Raw genomic sequence first — 27812 nt, forward strand, 5'->3', positions numbered from 1 at the left:
AGGTGACCGGAGATGGAGACAGTGAAGGTGACCGGAGATGGAGATGGTGAAGGTAACCGGAGATGGAGACGTGAACTCATGGGCGAAGTTGTGAAGCCCAAGCTGGAAGAGATGAGTGGGTGGGAAGGGTAAAGATGGAAGAAATGGTATCTGAATGGTTGAGTGAATCCTTAGATGCTAAATCGTTAAGAGGCTTTTGTCACCATTAAGAGGTCCTTTTTTTTTTGCCAAACAACTCTAGCCTCTTAGCGATTAAGAGGTGTCCTCTTAATGTCACCATTAAGAGGCAACCAAACAGCCCCTTACTGATGTTAAGTAAGTAACATCTAGATTTCGGAATTTGAATTCCTTACCTTTATATTTTCAAAGGTGAGTTAATGAACAAAACACTTATATAATAGTACGTTTCATTTACCTTGTAAGAGTGATCATCTTCTTGTTTTCCTTCCAAATCAAGGGCAACCTGATATTTACACCCAGCCAATCACAAACAGGAAGAAAATGAATAGCATGTCTAGATACAAAATATAATGAACCAAGATATCAAACCTGATCCAATTTCTGGAACAAATGAATGTCTAGAGTTCTAATCGTTCATTATTCTGTAATTTTCTTTTGTTGAAATAAATTTTTTCCTGGGTTATCCACTTCGTCAAAAAGATGTTCTGTTAGTCCATGCATGATCAATCGATTTATCTATAAATATAGTTACAGTTTGTTTAATATATAATCAAAATCAATGCCCAAAGTATTTGTAGTTCAAAGATGATAGTTATACTTGGCACCATCACATATTCCAACTGTTTTTTTTTTCAAGAAATTCAAATAAGGCTCCATTTTATATACACACAAAATTATATGTACGATTCTCCCACGTCTCATGATGTTTCTATGAAATGATTCTTGCCTTACTCGTATAAACTGGCAGGTTTCTAAAGATACTCGGTATAAACTTGTTGCTAAATTTCAAAAGTGGTAAACAAGGCTACTTACAGAAACCAGAGTGTCTCAAAAGTCATGCATAAGGAAGTAGTGTGGTGGAAATAGAGAGCATAAGGAATCAATTGAAATTGCTAGAGCTCTGCAATTACAATCTAATTTTTCTTTGTGGACATAGTCTACTTGTTGTTACTCACATTTCAACCTTCTTCCCTTATCAGCTCCAAATTTTAAAATTGGAATGCTCTTCGGAAAGCCAGCCAGTACAATCATATTATGACGATAGGATGCTTATGTTTTGTTGTTCACAACTTTGAAGGCAAGTTTGATTCAAGAGCACCTAAGCCATGTGTTGCTAGACATAAAGCATTGAGCAATGTTTTAGTACTATTGTATATAAGGGTGCGTTTGGTACGCTGGACAGAGTGGGACAGGACAGGACAGAACACATTTGTCCTACGTTTGGTGTGGCTAAATGTGGAACTAAGTGGAACTAAGTTGGACAAGCATGGGACACATCTGTTCCACCATTACCCCTGGAACTAAGTGGAACAGAAACATTTTTACCACACTATCCCTTCCCCCTTTCTTCCCCACATCGCACCCTCCATCTCCTTCTCCATCTCCTGGACACGCGTGTTCCACCATCTCCTTCTCCATCTCGACGGCGACGGAAGTTCCCTTCTTGACGGCTCCATCCCTTCTCCTCCCCATCGACGCCCCTGCACCTGCACCTGCAGAAATCGGCGCCCCTGCACCTGCCAAAGTCCGCCTCCATCGCTTCTCCTCCCCCATTGAAGGCGACATCCCTCTCTCCATACTCAGGTACATGATTGCTTCATCTCGATTTTGTTGCTAATCGGCTGTTTGCTTGAACCCGAAATCGATTGCTTGAACCGATTTCTTGTTTGCTTGAACCCTAAATTGGCCTTTTCTTAGTTTGAGGAACCCAAACGCACCCTCTGTATTGTTGCTTCCATCTGGTTTGGTTCTAACAGACCCACAAATATTTAATACCAACACTGGTTGTTGAATGGCTCATGAATCCAAATAGGCAGCAAATATAAGGAAATCTCKCACATTGTTAAGAAAGATTGAGTTATCATGTGTAAACAATTTGGTTCTAACAGTCCCACAAAAGATTGAGTTATCATGTTAAGAAATGCTTACTGTTTTATGTAGAATAGATGCGTATTGATGAATATAGTTGGAACATTTATATTGATTATTTAGTGAAAAAAAAACACTAAACAGCTCATTGGGGGTAAATTGGTCATTTTAACCAGTTCTGTCCTGTCCTGTTATGTCTTACCAAACGCTGAACAGCTGTCCTGTCCTTTCCTGCCCCGTCCTGTCCCGTCCTGTCCCGTCCTGTCCTGTCCTATCCTGTCTGCGCACCAAACGCACCCTAAGTTCATCTACTATACTTTAGGCAATCATCAACATGATACTTTTCTATTCAAGACCCTCCATCACAATAAGTAGTAGTATCTGTTTTCAAACTAAAGATACAACTCATGACATCTTTGGATGATATGTGTAATCAACCAGGTAATCAAGTTCAGGCAAATGATTAAATTCAAGTAGTATCTGCAAGTACAAGAAGTTTGCCTTAAAATTTCAATGATTTCAAAGCCTAATACATCATCAACATGTTAAATATAATAGCTCAATGAGCTAAAAGTCTCAAAGGTCCATCAATAGCTTGACAACTGTCATGGAACCTACCACTCAAAAGCACGAACTCAATGATGGATTATTGTAACAGAATGGATTGTTTAATTACAAGTCAATGGAGATTGGATTACCATGGAATTACCACCCAAAGATGCAGGCAACAAATGGATATATGAAGTCATATCAATTCTCTCAGTTTTTTCCCCTTATCTAATTGAACTTTAGGGACCAAAGGCTTGTTCAAATTCATTTCAACCTTATGCGTGCAAATTTTCTAATCCACATGAGAGATTGATGAGTTCAAAGCAAGGTCAGTTGCAAAGGGAGACACTCAAATCCTTGGAATAAGTTTTTTTTAACCCGATTTTTTGTGTGTCGAAAAATGACCACAACAAGATGTGCTTTGGCTATAAAAACAGTTTTTAAGGATTGGCTTTTACATCAAGTGGATGTAAATAATAAATTATGCATGGAGATCTTAACGAAAAAGTGTATTTTCACCTCTGCAAGCATAAAATGATAGAAAATTCTAGTCTTGTGTGCAAACTAAACAGCAAGTACTTGTATGGTCTAAGGCAGTGACATGTAAAATTGACAGAAGCACTGGGCAAATTTGTTTGCAAACCTTGTAGACTATTCTCTTGTCAGTTCTAACAAAGGAGAAGGTCATTATAAAATCTCTGAATTCTGTTATTCATGTATATTACACCCATGCCTCATATACACATAAATACATACATACCTACATAAGAACACTAAATAGCTTTTTCGAAGAAAAATATAGTTGTCTACATAGTCAAAATTTGGCACAGAGTGAGTAATTCTAAAACCAAAAACAATTAGAAATTATGTTGTTCTCAGGGAGATGTATAAACGTAAATTAACTTACTTTTTGCAGTGCTAATGCCTTCTCAAATTCTTGTTGAAGTCCCAAGACTTGCTCAAGTTTTTGCACAATTTGATTCATCGTTGGCCGTTTGGATTTATACTTTTCTAGGCATTGATATGCAATAACTGAAAAAGCCTCCAAGGAATCTGGGTTCATTTGTTCCCTCAGAATGGGATCTATGATCTCGTTTAATTTCCCCACTTCATAATGGTGACGAGCAAATGGACCAAGAAGTTGTTTGTGATCTTCATATGTTTCATATGCTAGCCTTCCACATAGGACTTCATATAATACCACCCCAAAAGAGTATACATCTGACTCTTTTGCTACAATGCCAGTTTGTATGTATTCTGGGTCCATATAGCCTGGTGCCCCAAAGATACCGAAAATGGTCGAATCCATAGAAGCCATCATGGAGAGCCCAAAACCACCTATCTTTGCCTGCCAACCTTGGTCTAATAGAATGGTTCTGCTCCTCAGGTCACGGTGAAGGACACCACTCTGGCCTTTGACACCATTGTGAAGATATTCCAAGCCACGAGCTGCACCCAGACAAATTTGGAGACGCTTCAACCATGTGAGCTTTGCACTACTCACATATTTGTCAAGGCTTCCATTTGTCACAAACTCCTGAACAAGGATCTTCTCATTATTCTCATCACAGAAGCCAATAAAAGAGACAATATTTGCGTGTTTATATGAAGAAAGCACTCTGATCTCATTTAGGAAATGGTCTTTTCCATGTCTAGTTGTTCGATCAACCTGCTTTGCTGCCACCATGACAACCCCGTTAGAGAGTGCAAGTTTTCCTTTATGCACCTTCCCATAACCACCCACTCCAATGAAATTTTCTTGATCGAAGTTATTGGTGGCTTCCTGTATGTCTTTCAATGGAATTCTAAAGTGCTCCAACTCTCGGAGGATCGACATCAAGTTCCAATTTATCAGGTAAATTTGGGAGAGAAGTAAAAAGGGATTGTATTTGTGTGGACAGGGCATGAAAGTCCAAAGGGGCATCAAAGTCCAAAGTCCAAAGGGGGCATCAAAGTCCAAAAGGGCATCAAAGTCCAAAGTCCAAAATCCAAAGTCCAAAGTCCAAAGTCCAAAGGGGCATCAAAGTTCAAAAGGGCATTAAAGTCCAAAGGAGCATCAAGTTGTCATCTACTATTATTTTTGAGTTCAATAATTTGGAAATTAGACAATTGGGCTTTAACTATAAAAACAAACCCAAGGCCTAGTAGTGATGAATACTGAATGCACATCATGAACAGGTTAATGTCGTCATTCCAACAACCCAATCTAATTTCTATTGTTCTTCAAAGTTAGACTATTTCGATTTTCAAGGCATGAAGTTGTCTTTTCAGCCGATTAACGGTCATGAAATTAGATTCAAGAAATCAAAAATGGAATTTCAAATTATTGATTTCTACAGTTGATTGAACTTACCGAGTTGTTGTGTGAGTCATATTATGATTTATGAATCTTTAAATCGTTTTGCAAAAAAAAAATCTAAATTTCTAACTGATTATTATAAAGTTGGGTCATGTGGTCGTGCGAGTTACTGACCTACTAAGCTAAGGCTAAGGTTAAGGCTAAGGACTTTTGTCATTTTGATAATGAGTCTTCCTCTTGCATATTGAAATATCGGAGAATTGAAATTTTCAATGCACATGAGCTTATCACTGTATCAACATAGCTGGAACACACTACACAACATTAACAACATATTGTGATATTGTCTTAATTATTGGACACTTGTTCTTTACAATGCACAATAACATAGATTATGAATTTTACAATTTATTATTGTTCTTTTGACTTTTGTTTACTTTGAGGTTTGAAATTACCGTATTAGATTTAGGGGCCGTTTGATTGGTTTTTTATTAAGTTCCATATGGATAAAATTGTTTGTATGCATTAATCTGTTTGTATCAGTTGGGAAAGTTTTTATTTGGGAAAGTTTTTTCGCAGATGTACGGAGCATTTTTTAGTTGGAAGGGACATGTTTGAAAAAAAAACTTGGCTTTCTATATGAAGCTCCTCCTAGAAGCTTACCAAATAAATCGCTTTTTATATCATTAAACCAGTACGAAACAGTCATGCATAGTTAAGTGAATAAGCTGTTAGTTCCATTAAACTCATTAAGCTACTAATAGATAGGCCCCTAGCCTTTAGTCGTAGACCTGCAACTTTTGAGTTTTACTTTTTGCTTACTATGACAGTAATTTGGATGTAATTTACTATTTTAGTCAAAAACTGTTTTTCTTGTCTTTTAAGTCCCATATATTAAAATAAAGTTTCTAATTTGGTAAAGGGAAAACTGGAAAAGTTAATCCAAGATTTATCCTTTTATCATTCCATACTTTGTATTCGGGGTTTTAGTTTTTATGTCCCCCTCCTTTTTATTATAATTAATAAAAATCAACATGAGGATGAGACACTCAACTTGAATAGGTTCTAAACTCTTTAGAAATCGCATGTTTCGTTATTTCATTGGCTTAAAAAATAGGCTTAGGGGCATTTTATTATTATTTTCGCACAGGGCATCAAAAATCTTAGGACCGGCCATGTTTGTATCATGTATGTATAGTGTACTGTGTACAAATTGAAAAAACGAAAGTGAAGGGATAGCTGAGATTCTCAATTGTACAAACATACAAACTCAAAATACAGTAATCAAAAACCAGAAAGAAACTGTAATAAGATCTCTCATAGAAGACACACAGATATTTTGGGTAGAACGAGACAACAAAAGCGACGATGCGGACGGAAGTGTGTATATATATATGACAAGAAGTTACAAATTTGCCCTTCAACTTTATCCATTTATGCTCCTCTACCCTTCTAGAATTTTAGCAGCTTCAATCCAGCCCTCCTTGTTTTGCATCTTTAGGATGCGTTTGGTATGCAGACGGGACATGACAGAACAAAACAGAACAGAACAGGACAAGACAGGACAGCTGTTTAACGTTTGGTAAGACATGACAGGACTCGACAAAACTGGTTAAAATGACCAATTTACCCTCAATGAACTGTTTAGCATTTTTTTCACTATATAATCAATATAAATGTTAACAAATACAATGTGCAAAGTATAACTTACATTAAACCACTACTACTTGCAAAAATACATTTGCAAAAATACATTTGCAAAAATACATGATTTCATAATCAACTAATAATATATGAAAAAGGTAAATATAATATAAGCATCAAGAATTCATTATCGAAGCAAATCTATATGCATTCCATACTAAGAAGAAAAAACTACTACCAACAAGCATATAATCAATTAAAATGGATTAAATATCAAATAGTAAAAAAATTTCAGCAACAAGAAAACAATTTGGCTAGTGATCCCATATAGTATCATCACATTCACAAAACTTGGTTTTCAGAAAACAAAAGAATTCACCTATCACCTGTATAATCACTCTTGTAAGATCAAAATCGAATATTTACTACTTTGATCAAGAAAAAAAACATATAAAACTCATCGAAAATAACAAATTGCAGGCGTGAACTTTACGCAATACATTTGACGGTGATAAAATCAAGAAAACAATTTATGTAATTTATTAAAATATAATAGAATAATTATTTTTTATAACAAAATGTATCATTTGAAGTTTTCGTTAAAACAATTAAAATGACACCAAATAAAAAGTTTATATGGTTTTCTATTTTTATTTTTATATCTTTTCTACATTATTTTTTATTATTAATATATAATAAATTACATAAATTAATAAAAATATAGAAACCGTATAAAAATAATATTTTGAGAACAGTAAAATGAAAGTTTAAGAAACATAAAATACAATAAATAAAATTTAAAGAACGAATAAAATGTAAAAGAAAGACATATTTGATGTTTTAGAAGATAATTAAGTTTTATTTTGAGGTTATATTTGTAAAATATAAGTATGTTTCATCTTGTTCCACCCTGTTCCATGGGGTAGGGGTGGAATAGGCCTGTTCCATTTTGTTCCACTCTGTTCCACATAAAATTCATGCCAAACATGGGTCTGTCATGTTCTGTCTTGTCTCTGTACAGTGTACCAAACGCACCCTTAGTGAATCAACTCTTTTACACCAACAATTCTAAAACATAAAACTAAAGTCCATAAATGTCAAGATTGGATAAAATAAAGTTACATTTAACATCCTCCCTCTATCTTGACATTTAAACAAGTCAATCAACTTCAACTTGAACATTTATGCTGACTTATTTCAAGAAAATATCAACGGGTTGTTTAGTATAAAGAATTTTTACAATTTTTTACACACCTGCACTAACATTTTCTCGAACTTGATGAACATCAATTTCAATATGTTTATTGCGTTCGTGAAAAACAATATCATAAGCAATTTCTATTGCAGATTTGTTGTCAATGTATAGACTTACAGGAAGTAAATCCTCAATTCTCAAGTCTATTAAGATTTTAAGAACCCAAATTATTTCACAAGTTACATAAGTCATTCTTCTATATTCTGACTCAATAGAAGAACGAGAAACTGTATTTTTCTCCTTACTTTTCCAAGAAATCATAGAATTTCCTAGAAATAACCAGTCTTCAGTAACAGAACGTCTTGAAGAAAGACACTTACCCCAGTCAGCATCAACAAAATCAGATAAACGAAGAAACTCCGACCTTGTAAAACTAACATCTTTTCCTGGTGAAGACTTTAAGTAACTGAGAACTCTTAATGCCAATTTAAGATGAGACTGACGAGGAGAGTGCATGTACTGACTTAAACAATGAACTGCAAAAGCTATGCCAGGACGAGGTGTAAGAAGATAGATCAATCTATCAATTAACTTTTTGATAACCAATATAATCATGTAAAGAAGGATCATTAGAAACAGTCCCAACGGAATCAGTAACAGTTAGGTTCATATCCATAAGACTGGTAACAAGTTTGCATCCAAGATACCCAAAGTCATTTAGTAATTCTAAACAATATTTTTTATTTGAGACATGCATATATCATTATCAAAGTCAAGAACCTCAATTCCCATAAAAAACTTTAACTTGCCAAGATCCTTAATCAGAAAATTGTTTTTCATATAGGTTTTGACTTTATTTATCTCTAACAAATTATCCCAGTTAATACTATATCATCAACATATACCAAAAGCATAACAAACCCAGATTCACCATATTTAGTAAAAAGAGAATAATCATTTACACTTTGAGTAAAGCCATTAGCAACTAGGCAAGAGGATAGTTTTGCATACCAATGACGAGGTGCTTGCTTTAAACCATAAGAGACATTACAAATTTACAAACTCTTTTATCATCAGGATTAAAATAACCTTCAGATAAAGTCATATAAACATCTTAAGATAAATCACCATATAAGAAAGCATTATTAACATCTAGTTGAAATAATGGCCAATTATATTGCACAACAAGAGCAACAATACACCTAAAAGTGACCATTTTTATTACAGGTGAGAATGTTTATTCATAATCAAGACCCTCTATTTGACTGTACCCTTTAGTAACTAACTGAGCTTTATAACTTTCTATCTCTCCAGAGGATTTGTATTTAATTTTATAAATCCACTTACACCCTATAAGTTTTCTTCCTATAGGTAAATCAGTAACAACCTAAGTCTCATTTCTATAAAGAGTTTCTATTTCATCACTCATAGCTGCTATCCAATGCTTGTCATTACAAGCTTCTAAAAAAGTCTTTGGTTCAATGAATTTATTCTAATTTGATACAAAACAAAAAAAAATCAGAATTCAAATATGAGTAGTTCACAACTCTTTCTAAACCATATTTAAGTTTCCCTTCTATAACAATATCATCAAATTTATGAGGAGAATTGGATGCTCTAGCTTCTAACAGATTTAGACATTCCTTGATTGTTAGAACTAGTGAAAACACCCTAGAGTGGAGACCCGAACTTCTAGCATTATTGGGACCTTGGTGAGCATCCAAATATTGCAAACCAGATTCAAATTCATCCTTTGCAGCCACCTCTGAGCTACTCAGTGGTTGCAAGCTGGCAGCTCCTTTAGAATTTTCAGGGACAACTATATTCTGAAGAGTATTTATGCTACCTAGCTGCTGCCTACTGGCAGCTCTATATGGGCTACTCAGCAAATCATGGTTACTACCAAGAGATGAGAGTTGGTTACTTTCCTCCAGACGAGGTAGATCTCGAACCTCATCATTGGGCAGTAAACTGGAGAGATTAGTAGGAGAACCAAAGGTAGAGTCAAATAAATCTAAAGTATTTACTTCACTAGCAGTATGATAATGCAACTTGTTTGAACTCATCTTAAAAGGAAAAATGGTTTTGTAAAATTTTACATCACGAGAAACAATTACCTTATTCGAATCAAGACTAAGCAATTTGCATCTCTTTTAGGAATTAGCATAACCTAAAAGAACACATTTTTCAGCTTTAGAAGAAAACTTATCAGTTAAATTGGTCTTGGTGGCAAACAACGACACCCAAAATTTCTCAAATGAGTCAGAACGGGTTGGAAACCATACATGGAGGAAGATGTTCTATTTATGAGATAGGTAGCAGTTAAAATATACTCACTCCACATGTTTAAAGGTATACCACCCTGAAACATGAGATCTCTAGCCATATTTAGTAAGTGTCGATGCTTGTGTTCCACAATACCATTTTGTTGGGGCGTGTGAACACAAGAGGTTTGATGAACCACACCTTTAATTTTAAAGAACTCACCTAATTTGGAATTAGTAAATTCAGTTCCATTATCACTTCTTAAAACTTTAACATGTCTGCGAAATTGAGTTCCTAGCAAATTGTAGAATAGCATAACATTGTTAATTTTCATCGGTGATTTGTGACGACTTGACGACGGACTACCAGCAACATAAAAATCACATGGTTTTGGCCAATACAGAAACGGACGGGTGATCCATGAATGAGATAAACATATACCAACATCTTGCAAAATTGTTCAATTGAAAAAAAAAATGAAGAAAGCAAAAACTAATTTTTAATGTATGATGCTACTGAATTGGTTATGTTGTTGACTACTATTGTTATTCGCTATCAATAATTTTCAAAAGCAAGTTACAAAAATGTTGTACTTACAACAGTTATGCTACTGAATTTTATGAAATTACTAATCGCTTTTATTTTTGTAAAATGTAGGAGGGTCATTAGCAAGGCATGCAGCAGAGGTACGACTCTAAGCCCATCACTCGTCCTACAAAGTGTTAGAGGTGGAATAAGGGCCAATTCTTAGGCTTTTTGGACGACTCATGATCTTGTTTATGTTATGACCGGTGATCCCTCCAATTGCAGTACTTGTTTCTTCTATAAGAATGTCAGTAACTTTCATCACCAATGAATTACTAGTCGTGAGTGTCAAATGCTCAATATTTGTAAGTATTTGAATTATAAGAGAAACTGCAGATGATGAAGTTGGCGGACCACCATGTATGCGTTGGGAGAAGGAGGTAGAGTGGGAGGTTGATCTTGAGGGCACAACGGGAGGCAGAGCGGGCAGTGAGTATGGATGAGCTAGAGACCGAGCGGAGACATTGGCCGAACACGCAACATAGAGAATTGTAGGCTCGATTTAATAAGTTTATGCATAGATTCCCCATCCACCCGTTTTACCTAGTTTTTTTTTTGTACGAACTATATGGATATATTTTATATATTATCAAACACCGAAGGTGATAACCTAAGCCTTGATCCTTTCTTTTTTTCAATATCGTAGGTGGATCACATGTGATGATACTCACACAATAACGATGAAACCTAGATAATTTAATATTGAATCGTTGTCATATAAACCTATATTATCATATGTGATAAATATGCAATACTACATTTTTCTCCCGTTAACAACTTGGAATGCGTAACCAACATACTTATCATATGTGATACATTGTCACTTGTGAATATATATGTACGTGATTTTAGAGATAATAAAATCATCAAAATTACAGATGAATGAAAAATCACATTATTAACCGAAATTACAATTTTCTTTTAATTTTAATTATGGATTAAATAATTTGGAGATCGATAAATGTTCTCGAATTTTCGTAAGACAATGATGTTCTCAGCGTAATAAGGGATTTTCACCTTGGATGCACATTAGGTTGAGATGCACCGGCATGAGATGCACTTGATCAATTCTCATATCAAGCATGATTCATGGATGGGTTTGGGATTAAAGGTGATCAAGAGTCCAAACCTCTTCTTACGCTTCTCACATTAACTCTTCTTCTCACACTATCATCGCGCGCGCGCGTGCGCACACACACACACACATATATATATATATATATATATATATATATATATATATATAGCCATAGATTATTTTGAGAAATAGTAAATATTTGAGAAGTAAAGAAGTGATCTTAGCATTCATACGGTCAAAATGGATTTGACTGATCAAATTATGCGGCTTTGACTGATCAAAATTTACGGCTATGCCAAAAACAAAGGAATAGTTTTGAAACTTTTACAAAATAGATGACAAATTGGTTTGTACGTAAACCCGTGTGATTCACATATGAATTATACGTTAATATGTAAACCTTGTAATTCACATATAAACTATTTTAACTGATTCATATATAACCGATGTGATTTATATATGAACTAGTTAACTGATTCACATATGAACCATTGTGATTCACATATGAACTTATTAACTGAGAAAAATATTAAGATGTCCCCACTTAACGGAATTTTTTTAACAGTGTTTGTAAGATAGACCAAAACCGAGCAAAATGACAAACTATGATGGCAAATTTAAAATGACAAACCATAGGGGCCAAATCTGTAATTTACCCTGTCAAATAAACATCCGGTCGCATTTTAATCACAGGAAATCGAACCCGGTTCGGCGGCCATTGAAAGGCGTCTTCCTCACCCTCAAATTTTGCTTGGTTTCAAAATGCCGTTATCCAGTATCCCAACTGCATTGAGCTTAGCAACTGCAATCCCTGTTCTTCAACACCAAGAGGTAAATCAATGCCCATCCTATAAAAGATCCTCTCCATTGTTGTCGAATTTCTCGAAAATTCACACAATCAAGCTAGAATGATCGTCTGTTTGTTTGTATAAATTGTTGATAAGTGGGAACATATCGGGTGAATAAGCTAACTATCTTGTAGGTGAAAGCGAATGTGAGTTTTGGAAGCCCAAGAAGAGTAGTGGTGAACAAGATTGGTAGAAATGTTGGATTGTCTGTTAGGTCAGTTTCTCCAGGGGATGCCACAGGTTCTTCGATTCAATTTGATGTGCCGTTTCCTGGTGACTACGAAGAACTTCTTGATCAGGTTAGACTTAAACAATAGTGTTCTGGTTTTCTAATAGTTTCATACTCCCTGTCCACAAAAAGAGTCGGCTTCTGTTTTCCAAGTGCGAATTGAGTCACGTTAAACTAAAAAGAGTTGTCTTAGTTATAGATTAAAGACGCTAATTACATTAATTTAACAACGTATTACTATACTAAACATGATGATCCCCAAAAAAAACTAAAAACATCCATGTCAATCCTAAATTTGATACATAGAAGGTTCGAGCTTCTAATATCAAAAGTATGGTATGATTTTTAAGGTGCATTTAGTGCTATATTATTGTTGATGCTGAGTCTCATCCTCATCTTTGTTGGATGTATTGTAATGCACCAATATCTGTGCACATTTTTTGCTAGAGTGATTTACTCCCATGATCCACCTCCAATGTAAGAGTGAACAGAGAGCCCTTGTATTATTTTGATAGTGTAGAAGAGTTATTAATATTTTTCTATTTGCCTATGGTATTTAAATTTTCAGGTGGATTAGTATAGAAGCTTGAACCATTTAGGAGTGTCTGTTTGGCATATAAATGTCCAGAGTATGGCGGTGTTTAGGCTTGTAGATTTTTTGAATTTTGGGTCTTCCTTGGGTGGCAAGCGTCGTTGGGTTGTTGAGCCAATTTTCATGTGCCCATAGCCAATGGGTTAAGGTTTTTCGTTTGTGGCAAGTTTCCCATTAAAATCGTCAGTTCATCATCCAATAAAAAAGCGGGGATTGAAGTGACGAAGAGGAAATCAAAGACCATTCGTGAAGACAAAATGAGACATACAGTCGTGCAACTACGGAGGCTCAACCATGATTGCGTTTGTGGTTGTAATAGATTTGGCTGTAACAGCAAGGGCAACGACTTCTTAGAGGAGTATTTTAAGTCCATTTATGATCTTTATAAACCACCTCTGAATCCAAAACTTGCTTTAGTCTCTGTTTGTGGGGACATACATCCCTCCCTACAACTCATGAATTTAGATTTACTACAGGAACAATGTTTACTCAACACCAGTTAGGCGTTAATGAAACTCCTCAAACGAATTTCATAAACTAATAATAAAATTGGCAATGTTTGGTTATTGGACTACATTATTTGATTTGGCATGATCGTATTTGGGTTCGGGTTAATGCTCACTAGGAGTGAGGTTTGAGCTTTGGAGAACATTTGTTCTTACTTAGGTTAGATGGTGCCTAATCCAATTATCAGCCATGTCAAGCTTGGAGTTGGTTGAGTTGTCTATGCCACTATGATGGGGTTTGGAGAAGTACCGACCCCACCTCAAGGCAAAACTATTGGCATGCACCCAATGATCCACCTATAACACCTAAGGAAGATCTAGAACTGAAGTCCCTACATGAATGGTGAAAAAAAGCTACAATATGGAGATAGAATCATCTAGGGCTCCCACAAATTATGTCTCCTTGGGTGGGAATCTACCCCTATTGGCCACATGTATAAGAAAACTACAGAGAAGAAACTACCTAAGGAAACATCTAAGATGTTATTACTACCTACGCCCTAGATGAAGAACAAATGCAGAATGAATATAATAAAGCACAAATGTAAATACTTGTTTGGCTTATGGAAAATGATGGATCAGATGCAGGAAGGAAGTTTTAGTGGGACGATGCTATTTTTAAGAGAAAACCAACTCACACACCCATGTCTCGAAAGAGCCTCAAACTCACAATCTATGGGTTGTAAAGTTCACTTGGTATCAGTCCTCTTGGTCTGAAAAATTTGATGTTATCTATTAATGTGCACATGTGGGAAAGTCGAAATGAGGGAAGGAAGAATACTTGCAAAAATTTCAGCCAACATTACAGATTAAACATGCAAAATGGATTGTCCTGATGAAGCAAGCTGAATATACATCATGATGACCTGGTTCAAAGACAACCCCTTCAAGGGCAATATACCATAGGGTAACATTACAAATAAGACACCCTTAGGGGTAAACTAGATTGCACTAATCAGGCAGGAGGCTCTTACAAGCCTAACCAGGCTGAGAGAAGCAGGATTTATGCAACACCTAATTAATCTAGAGTAAACAGCCTGGAAAAATGGAAGAAGAGACAGGACCGAATGTAAGAATCATAATGAAGAGTGGGGACAACTTGATTGCACAAAGAAGTGACAATGGGACAAACAACTTTGGTTTGTTATTTTTGGACGGGTAGACAAACTGCAATTAGCATGGAACTTAATCTAGCAACAAGACAAGATGACTGAATAGAAGTTAAAATCCTACGGACAAGCTACAAAAAGTCTACACGGTAATCTACTTCAGTGTCGATGTACGAATAGCACATGGAAGTTGAGATGTTAGTGTAAGGACAATTTGTGTTTTGACACCAATTGTAACCTAGAACTCTAGAAGCAGGCGAATAGGTTATTTAAAAAATTAAGATCTTGTTAGGATTTTGTTTGCATTTATGCACAGAGATGCATCTTAAAAAGTCATACATACTCAAAACAGGTTTGTTACTAACAAAGGGACCAATTTATCAATCATCAAAACAGAAGGGCTGTATAATTAAATTTGGACAGTTTCCAAATTCTATTGGGACAGATAGTTATTACAGGTGCCAAACCAACGAATGCTCAACCGTTGAATGTATGGTCCAGACCTAGCATCTACAAACCAGAATAGAGCTTGAATATCATATATCCCAAACAAGCAACCCTAATGGTTCAAGCTTCTACATTGATCCACTGTAAAAACCTATACTGATTATTGAAGGTCAAAACATCACTTCCTCTTCTACTTGGGACCAAATATGTATGCTGGTGCTCTCTACTCCCTTTTACAGTTGAGGTGGATCAAGGGGGTAAACTCTTCTATCTATTGGCATGAACAATGATGTGTATGTTTTGGTTTTGCTTTCAGAAGAGATGGTTTAGACGTTTAGTGCTTATCTATTAAAGCATGCCAAGGTTATTTATTTCGACAAAAAAGAGGAAATGGAAAGAAATATATGTATAGTTATGTTCATCCAATACATAGTGTTTTGAGAATTAAAAAGATATTTATATGGATGCATGGAGTTTATTAGTTTATCGATGGCACATATAACATAGGCAGTTTTTCACTTCTACAGAATAACCCCATGAGCAATCACTGAAAGTTGTTGAGTGGTTACGCTTAGACCTATTCCCTATCGGGGGCCAGGTCCATTCCTTCCTTGCCAAGGACAGCTGCTCGACCAAGCAACCAATTACCACCCTAAATCGTAATCCCATTCGTACCATGTCTACTTCTTTATTATGGATCATGTCTTCGAGTAACATTTCAGCCTTCAATATCCTCTCCCTCTTGGCTATTTGTCAGTTTGACAATTGGATGCTCAAGGTATAACTCAAATCTGAGAAACCTTCATACTTGAGTTCGGTCATCTTGTTGTACGCAAAATTCTTCCCTTTATGGCTTCTACTTCTTTTGAAACTTTCAAGTCTCAGCTTTTATCAAAGTTCACAAGTAACTCCCATGCCTTTCATGTGACTTTTTTTTATAGAAAACCATAGTGGACATAAAGTTTAGTGTTCCAGACAAGTGCCAATTCCACCTGTTTATCTGCTGATAGTAATTAGCATTACAGAGTTGAAAAAATTTGAATTATATTTTCTTTTCTCTCTCTCTCTCTCTCTCTCTATATATATATATATATATGTATATAGGGGTCATTCAAGTAAGAACCGATTAGTTTGTGGTAACCGTGAAATCCAATGTGAACCACTCGTTTGAGATATTTAAGGATATTTCTTAAATAAGCTAAAAGGATAACATAGTAATTCTATTTTTGACAACTAATCAAAAATTTTAATTAAATTTTTTAGAAGGAAATATTTAATTAAAATTAGTTACCTAGTATATCAATTACCTAATATGCATCTTATTTTAAAGACGTTTGTGAATCAAAGTGTATCATAGTGATAATGTTCACAWTGTTTCACGTGTATCACAATGTATTTTCTTTGTTCTATGAAATGTATCATAGTGTGCATTTTCGTTATTTTCATTGCCTTACAAAGGGTATCACATTGTGCATCTTGTATGTAAATCTGGGTATCACGGTGAATATAATTTGTAGGTATCAGAGTGAGTATCTTGTGTTCACATAAGGTTCATCGGAATAAGGTTCACCAAATAAGATTCACCCGAGAGATAAAAGAGGATATTTATAAAATCCCTAAAATACCCTTAATTAATATTTTAAGTTAAAAATAAACCAAAATTATTAATTTCCTAATTTAACCTTTGATTTATGGTTAAGATTGGATCTCACGGTTACCGCAAACAAAACAGTTCTCATTTGATTAGCCCATACATACATACATATATATATATAGATACATATATATATATATATATATATATATATATATATTCTCTTTTTCAAAGCTACCGCTTACTTTGCTAATTCTGAAACGTTGTTATTAACAGGCAAAAGAAGCAACTCAGGTAGCTTTGAAGGATGGAATACAGTTGATGGTGAGTTAGTTCATTCCTTTTTTTATTTATGGATGGGAGATGGAAGATTACATGTCTACAATTTCTATAGAGTTTGTACTCCACAACTTTCAACCACAGGAGATTGAGTTTCCAACTGCTGGGCTGGAATCGGTGCCAGGTTTGTCCTTGCTAAACATCCCCCCACCCCCCGTTTTTATATTATTTTTTGATTTAGTCTTCAAATTTATCAGTTCTCGTATCTACTGAACTTTCAATGGTCTTATGATAATTAAGCTCTAAATGTACATGTTAGGTGATGGTGAAGGTGGTATCGAAATGACCGGAAGTATGCAATTGATTCGTGAATTTTGTGACCTCCTCATAGTACCAGAAAAGGCTACACGAACCAGAATAGTATGTCAATAAACAACTCTCTCTCCGTAATTTAATATATTTAAAATTTTATTTTCTCCATTCTATCCGGGGAAATCAATTTCTTACACCCACATACAGCTCCATTATAGTACCATGTTCCCACAGAAATTCTTCAGCACATTTAGCATCCTTCTTTATCATCAAGAATGTAGTTGTGCATCAAGAATACAAATGCATAGAAGTTAGTTAACGAAAGGGAAAGTGAATATTCAATATGGTATTTCTAGAATTTTCCTTGACTTCATCCTGCCGTTTGAGCTTCAAAGGGTCAATCCACCCTTCATTTCACAGTTAGCAAGGTATATCTTGTATTTATAATATTATAGAAATGCAGTATCAAACGATAACAGATGAACTGTTGAGTATGATACAAACCCTCTTCAAGGGTTTGTATGTATTCTCGTTATATAACCAAGAGATACAAAAACACCTAGTATACAAGGAAATAATTACAAAGATACCTAAATGTACATAACCAAGGAAACTTCAGAAAATAAATTATTTACATAATATTTACCATCATGAACAACCGTTTGGCATTTAAAGAAATACTCAGTTCCACAATTAAAATCTACTTCCCAAACTCTGCAAAGTCGAAAGATACATGCTATTGTGAGTTTCTAGTTTGAACTAACTGTAGATTGTTGTTTGGACCATTGTTTTCCTTTTATGCAAAGTGGACCTGAATTGAGGAGATTAAGAGTTTAAGACCACCAATCCAGTTCTATGGTTTCATCAGGGCATAAAGATAACAATTTCAAATGTATTTGGTTTTAAATATGCAAGTTGCAACGATGCTATCCTTGCAAAAACATTAGAGCTTCATCTCTTTTGAGATCCAGGCTGTGTGACGATTTTAGAAGAATCAACATTTATCTACACTTTATAGATTTGCTGTTTCTTATTAACAGATCTATTCTTTTACTATATGTTATAAACTGATCCATCAAACCTTGCAGTTCTTTCCTGAGGCTAATGAAGTTCAATTCGCAAGAAAATCAGCATTCGGAGGTGCTTCTTTCAAGTTGGATTATTTAACAAAGCCCTCATTCTTTCAAGATTTTGGGATTGTTGAAAAGGTTAAGATGGTTGATCGGGTAAAGGAAGAAGATGAATTATTCATTGTCGGCTATCCTTACTTCAATGTCAATGGTATTCTCCAGCTCTTCCTTTTCCTTCCAAATCTAACTTATCACCAGGTCGTTTTAAGGCTTTAAGCCACCATAATTTTTGGCACACAGAAATGCTTGTTGTGGAAGAACTTTACAGGGAAGCAGTAGCAGCCACTGCTAGGCAAATGATTATATTCAATGGGGAACTTGATCGTATCAGATCTGGATGTATCCTTTCTTACGGTTATTTCTTAGAGCGATTTGACTTTAGAACCATCATGTATGGCTTTTTATGGTGAACAAACCATTGTTCTTGGAAAAATGCAACAAAAAACACTACGTGTTGATGAACAAGAGATTTTGGACAAAAGAGTGTCGTGTGTGATGGTTTATTTCTACATTTACACCACGAGTTGTCGAATACTACCCATCCTTGCAAAATATAGCATTTTTACAAAAAGATTGGTTAATTTTCAATGAAAAGCCAAGTAGCTAAAAAAAATTGTTAATTATTTTTCTGTTTTTAAAGTCATTATGCTCATTAGGTAGCTGTTAGCTGATCATCAGTTGATAACCTTTATTCATCCCTGATCCAGTTTCATCACCTTTTGACAAAACAAATGTTTGAGAAACTGAATTTGGTTGACATATGATTGTCCTTGAGATTAAAAATAAGATTACCCATCATTCTTCTATCCAAAGCTAGCTGCACTCTTGACGACACTCTTTCCCAAAATGGAAACCGTATATTACATCCATAATTTCAAAGGTCGCAGTGGCGGAGCCCTTTTCAGGTTTGCTGCTTATGCTCTTCATAACCTCCTCTTCACAACAGAAATTTAGCAATGACTTTCTGTATCGTTAGTCATTAGAAATTGTTTATCCTTTCAAAAGGTGATCGACTTCTCTAACCATGGTTCTTGTTCTTTTGTTGCTAACAAACCATCATAAAGCGGTGATCGACTCTACTACATATGGGATTTACTGGGTTTGTTTGGTTTGATGTGGTTTAGGTGTTATCCTGGCCCCTGGAAGGTACTAAGAAGATTAGGAAGTAGATATGTTTGTGTGCATGAACAAGAAGATATGCCAACCCTGAAGGAGGTTGCTTTGGATATTCTTCCCAAAGCTTAAAAATTCTCCGGTAGATTGAAATCTTAACTCCTTTTTTGTAAACTTGAAATCTTTTGAATGATTTTAATTTGTGAAAATTTAATTATGTTCTGTAGTATATATGGCTGCAGTCTGCCTCGGGTTTCACCTTCTTCGTGGTTAATACTTTTACAACTCGTGTGACCGTGACCATCTACAGAGAGATCCCCACATCATCATTTGTACGTTTTATTTGTTTCATTATTTCCTGGTTCTAGAATTGGTATTTAGCATATGAACATCTTATGCATCTATTTTAGGATTGATTTTGTGATAATTGGGTTTATCGGTTATAAAGTTTTGGGGTTATTTTGAATACTGGTAGAAAGCTGAGAGGTTCTGAAATTTTTCTTAAAATAATTAAAAAAAACCACCTCCTCATATATTTTAAAGTTGATTTATTTGAGATATTTTTACACACTTGGGGTTTGGTTAAGAAAAAGTGTGTGTGAGCTGTGGTTCGAGAAAATAGAAACCGGAGAAGGAAGAAGAATTAGTTGTGATTTTCTTAACTGAAATTTGTTGTTGATCATCCTCGTCTCTTTGTGATTATAAGGTGAGTTTTACTTTCAAAAACATCATTCAATATGTTTTTGATGAAGAAACCGTAGGGTTTCATACATGGGTTTTGAATGTGATATATGTTATTTTAGCATAGTTTTATGTTTTGATATGTGATTATCAACAGGTTGAAGTAAGAGTGACATAATCAGGAGAGGTGTATTATGAGCTAAGGGTGACATAATCCGGAGAGACATACACTAGGATAAGGGTGGACGTATTTTGAGATAAGGGTGGCATAATCAAGAGAGACGTATAGTGGGATAAGGGTAGCATAACCAAGAAAGACGTATACTGGGATAAGGGTAGTAAAACCTTCTGTATGTAAAATGGTATTTTTGATCATGTGGAAACTGATATTGCATCCTTGTGATGCGATAAATGTGGTTTATCGCATCTGTATGGTGCGATGAGTTGGCTTTATTGCATCTTTGTGATGCGAGGAAGGAAGTTATCGCATCCTTGTGATGCGAGGAAGGGGGTTATCACATTAGTGTGATGCGACAAGGTAAGATTATTGCATCAGTGTGATGCCACAAAATAAGGTAATCGCATCGTTGTGATGCGAGGAAATTAATATCGCATCTATATGATGCGACAAAGTTGATATGATGTGATAAAGTTGTGATCGCATCAATGAGATACGACAAGTTGGTATTTTTTATGTTTAATACGATGACTTTGTTATTTCATGGGTTGATGCGATAAAAATGAGGTTGTCTCATCTCAATGATGCGACAAACAGATTTGTTTTAATAAAAAAAAAACACTGTTTATTTGTTATTTATACAAATATGGCATTGTAAAAGTGTTTTGGTGATTTCACCATGTAATAACAATCAAAAAGGGATTTCTCATTAGACTCAAAAACTGTTTATTTGTTATTTATACAAATATGGCATTGTAAAATTGTTCTTGATGTATATGGAAAAATGTTGTAGCAAGTTGTACAATGTTAAATGAAATATGTGGCTGTATGCAAATATGGATATTGGGTGTTACAGATCTAGCCTAACAAAAGCACACCGTCTTCTAGTTTTTTGGCTAGAGCTGAGATTCAATATATATGCTTGGCTTACTGGCAAAAATATGCATTTGGAGCTTCTTCTTTTCTTGTTTTCAAACTTCGCTAGACTCATATAGAGTCGAAATTGAAAGAAGGGATTGGAATATGAGTAAACCGGAAAGGAATTTGATTAGGTTTAACCACGACTTTGATTGGTGGAAATTAGAATGAAATATATTAAAAGAATCTAAAGCTGTTTGGTTTTGAAATAACGATAAACAACAAAATACTATTTTCCGACACTTTTTTGTGATTTGTTGCTTAAATTATAAATACTAATAATATTACCATGTGTAGAATTATCATTATTGATATTATTACTATTATTGTGAGAAACAATGATAATAAGCTAATTATTATTCAATAGTAATTATAATAATATTATTGGTATTAATAAAAAAAGTCAGCTTCATACGATAACAATAACTAAATAAGATAACATAAAAATGGTATAATCAAATGTGATTTTGTAGGTCCCGAATGGATGACAATAAACAGAAAGTAATTGTAGAAGGGGGGTTGAATACAATTATACAGACTTTTTTGAACTTTTTAATTTTTATTGATGTATATCAAAAATTAACACACATATATACAATATAGATTGTTGCAGAAGAATGAAATGATAACCTAACCTAAAAAATCTTACAAAGAGAAGAACTTAGAAGAAGAACACAAAGAGTACTTGCAAGGAAATGAAGAACAATAATGTTTTGTTCATACACATGAAAATAGGAGAGTAGAAGAAGAGAGTTGATTGCCTTGAGAATGCACTTAGAAATTCTTTCAAGGACACTTGTCACCTGAGGATATAAAGGCAGGGGTTGACTTGAGCATTGTTGATATCTCGTTTTCATCATACACCGCGTGCATATAACATTGTTTATGAAGAGACAAACTTTTGCAGAGATACTCAGTTTGTAGGGAGATCTTCTTTGGATGGATTAGTAGCTTCAAGCAGTTACTTATAAATCTTTGGTGCATGAAGATCTTCCTTCAATCAGCTAGTAGCTTCAAAACATCTTCAATCTTCAAATCAACTACTTTGGAGTCTTAGAGTGTAATTTAGACAGTTGATAACAGTACGACATTGGTGATCTTCTGTCTTCATATCGTCTAATCTTTGATTTTACCAACGGCTATAAGTATATACCAAGAAACCAATAACTACTAAGTGTTGATAGAATAGATGAATAGATCAGTGGATCACCACCAAATCAATAGGTGACCCAACAGATTTTACACTAAAATCACGTATAAAATCACATGTGATTCACGCACTTTGGTGCGACCTGAGGGTCATTGACAAAGTCGTCTGATCACCCTTGCGTTACCGTGGTTTTTAATCGCATGTAAAAATCACATGTGAATGCTACATGTTTTTTATTCACATGTAAAAACGAATATGCTTGGTTCTCAAACTAAAGGCCAAGTTCCCGGCCAAGTGAGTGGGACTTTGACTATCACATTGAACCTTCATACTTTCTTGCTTCAATTCCAAATCTTCTAGGAGATGCTTCAAGTGTAAAGCTTCGTTAGCCGCCTTCACTACTACGATTAACGTAGCTTGCTTCTGCAGTGGACATTGCTACTACCATTTGTAGTCGCAATCTCTTACTAATTGATGCCCCACCTAGAATGAATATGTAGCTAGAAGTTGACTTCCATTTCACTCGGTCTCCAGCATAGTCCAAGTCACAAAATCCTTCGAGTTTGCAGCTTTGATCTTTTCCTCCAAAATAGAGTCCATGATCGAGAGTTCCTTTCAAATGTCTTAGGCTCATCTTTACCGCCTCCCAATGTGGTTTGTCTGGATTTGACATGAACAGACTCACCACGCCTACCGAGTGTGCAAGATTGGGTCGTGTGCGCACCATTGCATACATGAGGCTTCCAACCGCGTTTGCATAAGGAATTTTTTACATCTCCTCCTTACCTTTGTCATCATTTGGACAATCTTCTTTTGAGATCCTAAGGTGCATAGGCATTGGTGTGCTAATTAATCGATTTTGCACCTTCCGTGTTCAAGCGTTGATGTACCTTCCGAATGTACTCAGTTAGAGTAAGCTTCAATGTCCTTGAGCTTCTATCTCGAGTGATTTTCATGCTAATGATTTTGTTTGTTTGTCCCAAATACTTCATCTCAAATTCAGACTTCAATTTCTATTTCAAGTTGCTAATTTCTGAAACATCGTGCAAGCTATTAGCATGTCATCAATATAAAGTAGTAAGCAGATCCAAACGACATCATTACAACGAAAATTATGTTTATAATAATTTCACTTCACCCAAAATGCTATCCAACGTCTCGGTTTCGTTCTCAACCTGATGGAAAAACTCAAAGGGGAATTTATATTGATCCATAGGTGGAATTCCAATTTGATCACAATGCTAAAAACTAAAAATAAAAAACATAATTATCAGCGTGCATAGTTGGACCTAATTATAAGGTATGGTCGTGCCTGAGGACCCACGAAATAACACTCGCCCTCCCGTGCTTGACCATAAAGTATGGTCGTGTCAGAACATCCAAAACTTCCTGTTTTACAGTGTAACGTTACGCATGTTCGTGCTCGAATATAAAGTACCGTCATGTCAGAAACTCTAAAATTTTTTGTTTTACATATTTTTGTTTCGTATCACATTTTTCAACAACTATCAACCGTGTTAAAAATATATGATGATATAAATAATGATAAAAGAATTTCTAAAAGGGGAAACTTTATCTTTTAACAAAAAAACAGGTGGAAAGGAATTCACTTCCACGGAAAAATGCTATGGAATGGTAAATTCCACCGTTTGTTGGACTGATTTTCAATAAATTCAATTTCTTTCATTAAAGTTTATCTACTCATAGGTTTTTATTAGAACTCAGATTTTTAAATAAGAACTCAGGTTCTTGTATACATTATTTTTTCTGTTATTATTTTTATATTTGTTAACCATATTTTTTAATAAATCTATAAAATATGAACGTTAAAATTGATAAAAAAAAATATAAAATAATTTTAATTTCGTTTTATTTTTAATTCCTTGTAAATTTGTATACAAGTTTTTGTATTAATAAGTTCAATTTTTAATTATCTTATTATTTTTAGATTATTTAACTACAACAAAATTGGGTTTATAGGACCACTTCAATCTCTAAGTGTCCCAATAGATCATTTTATAGGATTTAATTTATAGGACAAAAATATAAAGCGTCATATCTAAAGGTGTTGTAATAAGTTTATATGATGCTTTTGGGCGTCTTAACAAGTTTTTAAGACATTTTTAATACAAAGTGTCGCATTAGCAACTTTATGACACTTTTGAGAAAGTGTCCTATAAACTCAATTTTTTGTAGGACATTTGTTTTTATAGGACAATTTTTCAAATAGTGTCCTATAAAGTTGCTAATGAGACACTTTATATTAAAAATGTCCTAAAAATCTTATTACGACATCAAAAAAAGGTCATATAAACTTATTACAACGCCTTTAAATAAGACACTTTCGTTTTATAAGCTCAAGAAAGTATTCATTCAAAAAAATGTCCAACACCTAATTGCCAAAAATAGGCTTATTCTTGAAATAAACAACTCGCACACACTCCCTTTCCAAAAAAAAAAAAGATCAAGACACCAAGCACTAACCCCATTCGGAGTTGTTGATATGGCGTGACAACAAGGTCAAGTTTCAAGCCTTAGGAGCCATGGTAAGGCCACGATGTTTTTCAGTGCATGACTTATGATGGAAAATATGCATAACTATGAATTAAGATTAATGTGAATGTTGGTAGATATTCATTGTTGATGAATATATCTCTTGCTGAGAACCAAATTCACATGTGTTCACTGTTGGTGAATGCTGGATTGATCCAACATCAAAATGTCACTTCATGGATCGTCGTCATTTGTGAATCTTGAAAATGATTGTGTCTGTATATACTTAGACCTGAGATATATGATAGCACTAGAATGAGTGGATCGTTATGTTTTGAGGTTACTATACATTGTTCTATAAAAGGCAGTTAAAATGCTATTATTGGACACCAGTGAATCTTGTGATAATCGCATACAGTCAAGACGAGATTTGTTTCTCTATTAGCTGAGAGTATGATATCACTGGGACCTTTGATAAATCGAATAGATATGAGTGTATGGTCATACTCAAACGATATTGACAGTTGGTCAATCTAGTTTAATGATCGTATTTGAGTTCTAAATCAAGAGACCTATCATTGAATTAATATGAGGATGACTAGACCCATACCTCAAGTTCAAATTGATATCAATAACAAAGGTCATAAGATAAAAGGATCATTGTAAAAATGAATCTATGTTTTGTAGAAACTAACATTTATATGTAGCTAGGGGTTGTGACATGTTGCTAGACGCTTACCACAATCGATATAGTTAGTTAGTCTTGTACATGTAATCTTTTCACAAGGTGAACACAAATATATGTGAAACAATATCTTAAATTCTAACATTTGATAAATAAAAAAAATACCAATGTAAAAAATATTTTATATTGATTCTCACAATTTGTAACATATTTGTGGTTCTCATTTGATTTGACCCATATATATACACACACACACATATATATATATATATATATATATATATATATATATATATAGGGTTGGGTTCACGTGAGACCAAAGGTTACCCGTAAGACCAATTTATGTTCGTTGATCAACTTTATAAGTTAATGATCTAACGGTCTAAATTGCAAGGTGACAATTTTGTGATTATTGAGAAGTCTGGTGGCGTTTATGAATGTTCAGATCTGACGATTGTAAATCTAATCCAAGGGTTGAGAATTGGTCTTACGGGTCTCACGAAAAACCATTGGTATCACATGATCTCAAGTTTATATATATATATATATATATATGTGTGTGTGTGTGTGTGTGTGTGTGTGAGAGAGAGAGTTAATTACTTAATATGTCCCTATAATTGATGGCTTTTATATAAATAAGAAAAAAAAAACAAAAAAAAGTGCAAAAAAGGGGACAAAACATGGTTAGATGAAAAAAACCCTGGCTCTAACGAACATAAAGAGTTAATGATCAGGGATCATTTCGAAACAAAATGAGAACCACAAGAACAATTTATAGACTTATCAAAGTTAACCACAAGGATGGTGCCTGATTAGTTTGAGCTTGACTTCAAAGATCAAAAGTACTAGAAGGTCTCAGGTTCAAATCCAAGGAGGAATAAAAATCTCTTTGTAGCCACGGATGTTTAAATGCAGTAACTCCGAGCTATCTGCAAAGCAGGTAGTCGCTCTGGGATTAGTCAGCTCACATAACAGGTTAGATATCCGGTTAATCAAAAAAAAAAAGTTTAGGTCCCATTTTCAAAGATCTTATTAAACCGCATAGATCAAATTTGAATTTTCTCTATGTTTTTTTTTTTTAAAATCTCTATTTCCATAAAGTTAAAAAGAAGATGCTCTGACTATGAAAAAGGTTAATAATTTAAATAACGAAGAAAAGGGAAAAGTGGTACTTTTCAAAAAATATGTTTTGTAATAAAATTAATCGCTAAATCTATGCATTTTACATTCCAAATACAAACATTATTATCATTATTTGAACCCATAATTATTTTTATATATATTTGTTTATTATTAATTTATTTATAAAATTATACATCAAACTACATGTTATATTTATTTTACAATAAAAGAAATATAAAATCTTTAAAATAAAACCCACATCTTTAAGGAAAGAGTGTTTTTTATTTCTTAAATTGTGGTTGAGTTTTGTATATCGCATATTGATTGATTAGATTAAAGATTGACAATGAATCAGTAGTATAGGAAGGGAGATTGTGATGTTTTTGTGGTAATTCATAGAGTTGACTCCTCTTTACCAATACTCTAAACTCATGTTGTTGACTCATCTTGACCAGCTCTCCGAACTCATGCGTTTGGTCATTTTGCACAAACCCTTTCTAGCAAAAATGTTAACCATATAAAATAAAAGATAAAAAAAGAATCTTATAGATTTAAGTATTTTAAATCCGTAAAGTATGATATGATTTTGGTTGTCTCACCTTGATGAGAAACTTTTAGTTTGAAAAATCGATGTGAATATAAAAGGGTGAAATATTCCTTTGAAAATGAAAAGATTACTTGGCTAAATGATTACATTCATTTTGCAAAACATAATTATTTATATGAAATATATATATATATATATATATATATATATATATA

General features: G+C 34.3%; 2 protein-coding genes across 2 annotated transcripts in view; one reads left to right on the top strand and one right to left on the bottom strand.

Annotated features, from left to right (window-relative positions):
• Positions 1–4481, bottom strand: part of LOC112520750 — a 10747-nt gene extending 6266 nt beyond the window's left edge. The window contains exons 1-2 of the mRNA XM_025129265.1: positions 3506–4481; positions 416–463 (exon numbers count right to left, since the gene is read on the bottom strand). Of these exons, the coding sequence (XP_024985033.1) occupies positions 416–463; positions 3506–4435 (978 nt within the window). The 5' untranslated portion in view covers positions 4436–4481. The remainder of the gene's footprint in view (positions 1–415; positions 464–3505) is intronic.
• Positions 4482–12362: 7881 nt separating this feature from the next.
• Positions 12363–20290, top strand: LOC112521342 (protein LOW PSII ACCUMULATION 3, chloroplastic). Its single transcript, XM_025130145.1, has 10 exons — positions 12363–12495; positions 12647–12811; positions 17266–17313; positions 17413–17452; positions 17588–17688; positions 18669–18861; positions 18951–19049; positions 19498–19615; positions 19835–19965; positions 20051–20290. Exons 1-9 carry the CDS (start codon positions 12427–12429, stop codon positions 19953–19955), a joined length of 954 nt encoding a protein of 317 aa, XP_024985913.1. The 5' UTR covers positions 12363–12426; the 3' UTR covers positions 19956–19965; positions 20051–20290.
• The last annotated feature ends 7522 nt before the right edge of the window (positions 20291–27812 follow it).

The sequence above is a fragment of the Cynara cardunculus genome (assembly GCF_001531365.2).
Source record: "Cynara cardunculus var. scolymus isolate 2C chromosome LG 11, CcrdV1, whole genome shotgun sequence".
Classification (NCBI taxonomy): domain Eukaryota; kingdom Viridiplantae; phylum Streptophyta; class Magnoliopsida; order Asterales; family Asteraceae; genus Cynara; species Cynara cardunculus.

Coding starts and splice junctions, on each gene's coding strand:
- LOC112521342 (XM_025130145.1), top strand. CDS start 12,427: ATGCCGTTATCCAGTATCCCAACTGCATTGAGCTTAGCAACTGCAATC. Junction 12,496..12,646: donor CTGTTCTTCAACACCAAGAG/GTAAATCAATGC, acceptor ACTATCTTGTAG/GTGAAAGCGAATGTGAGTTT. Junction 17,689..18,668: donor AGGCTACACGAACCAGAATA/GTATGTCAATAA, acceptor CAAACCTTGCAG/TTCTTTCCTGAGGCTAATGA.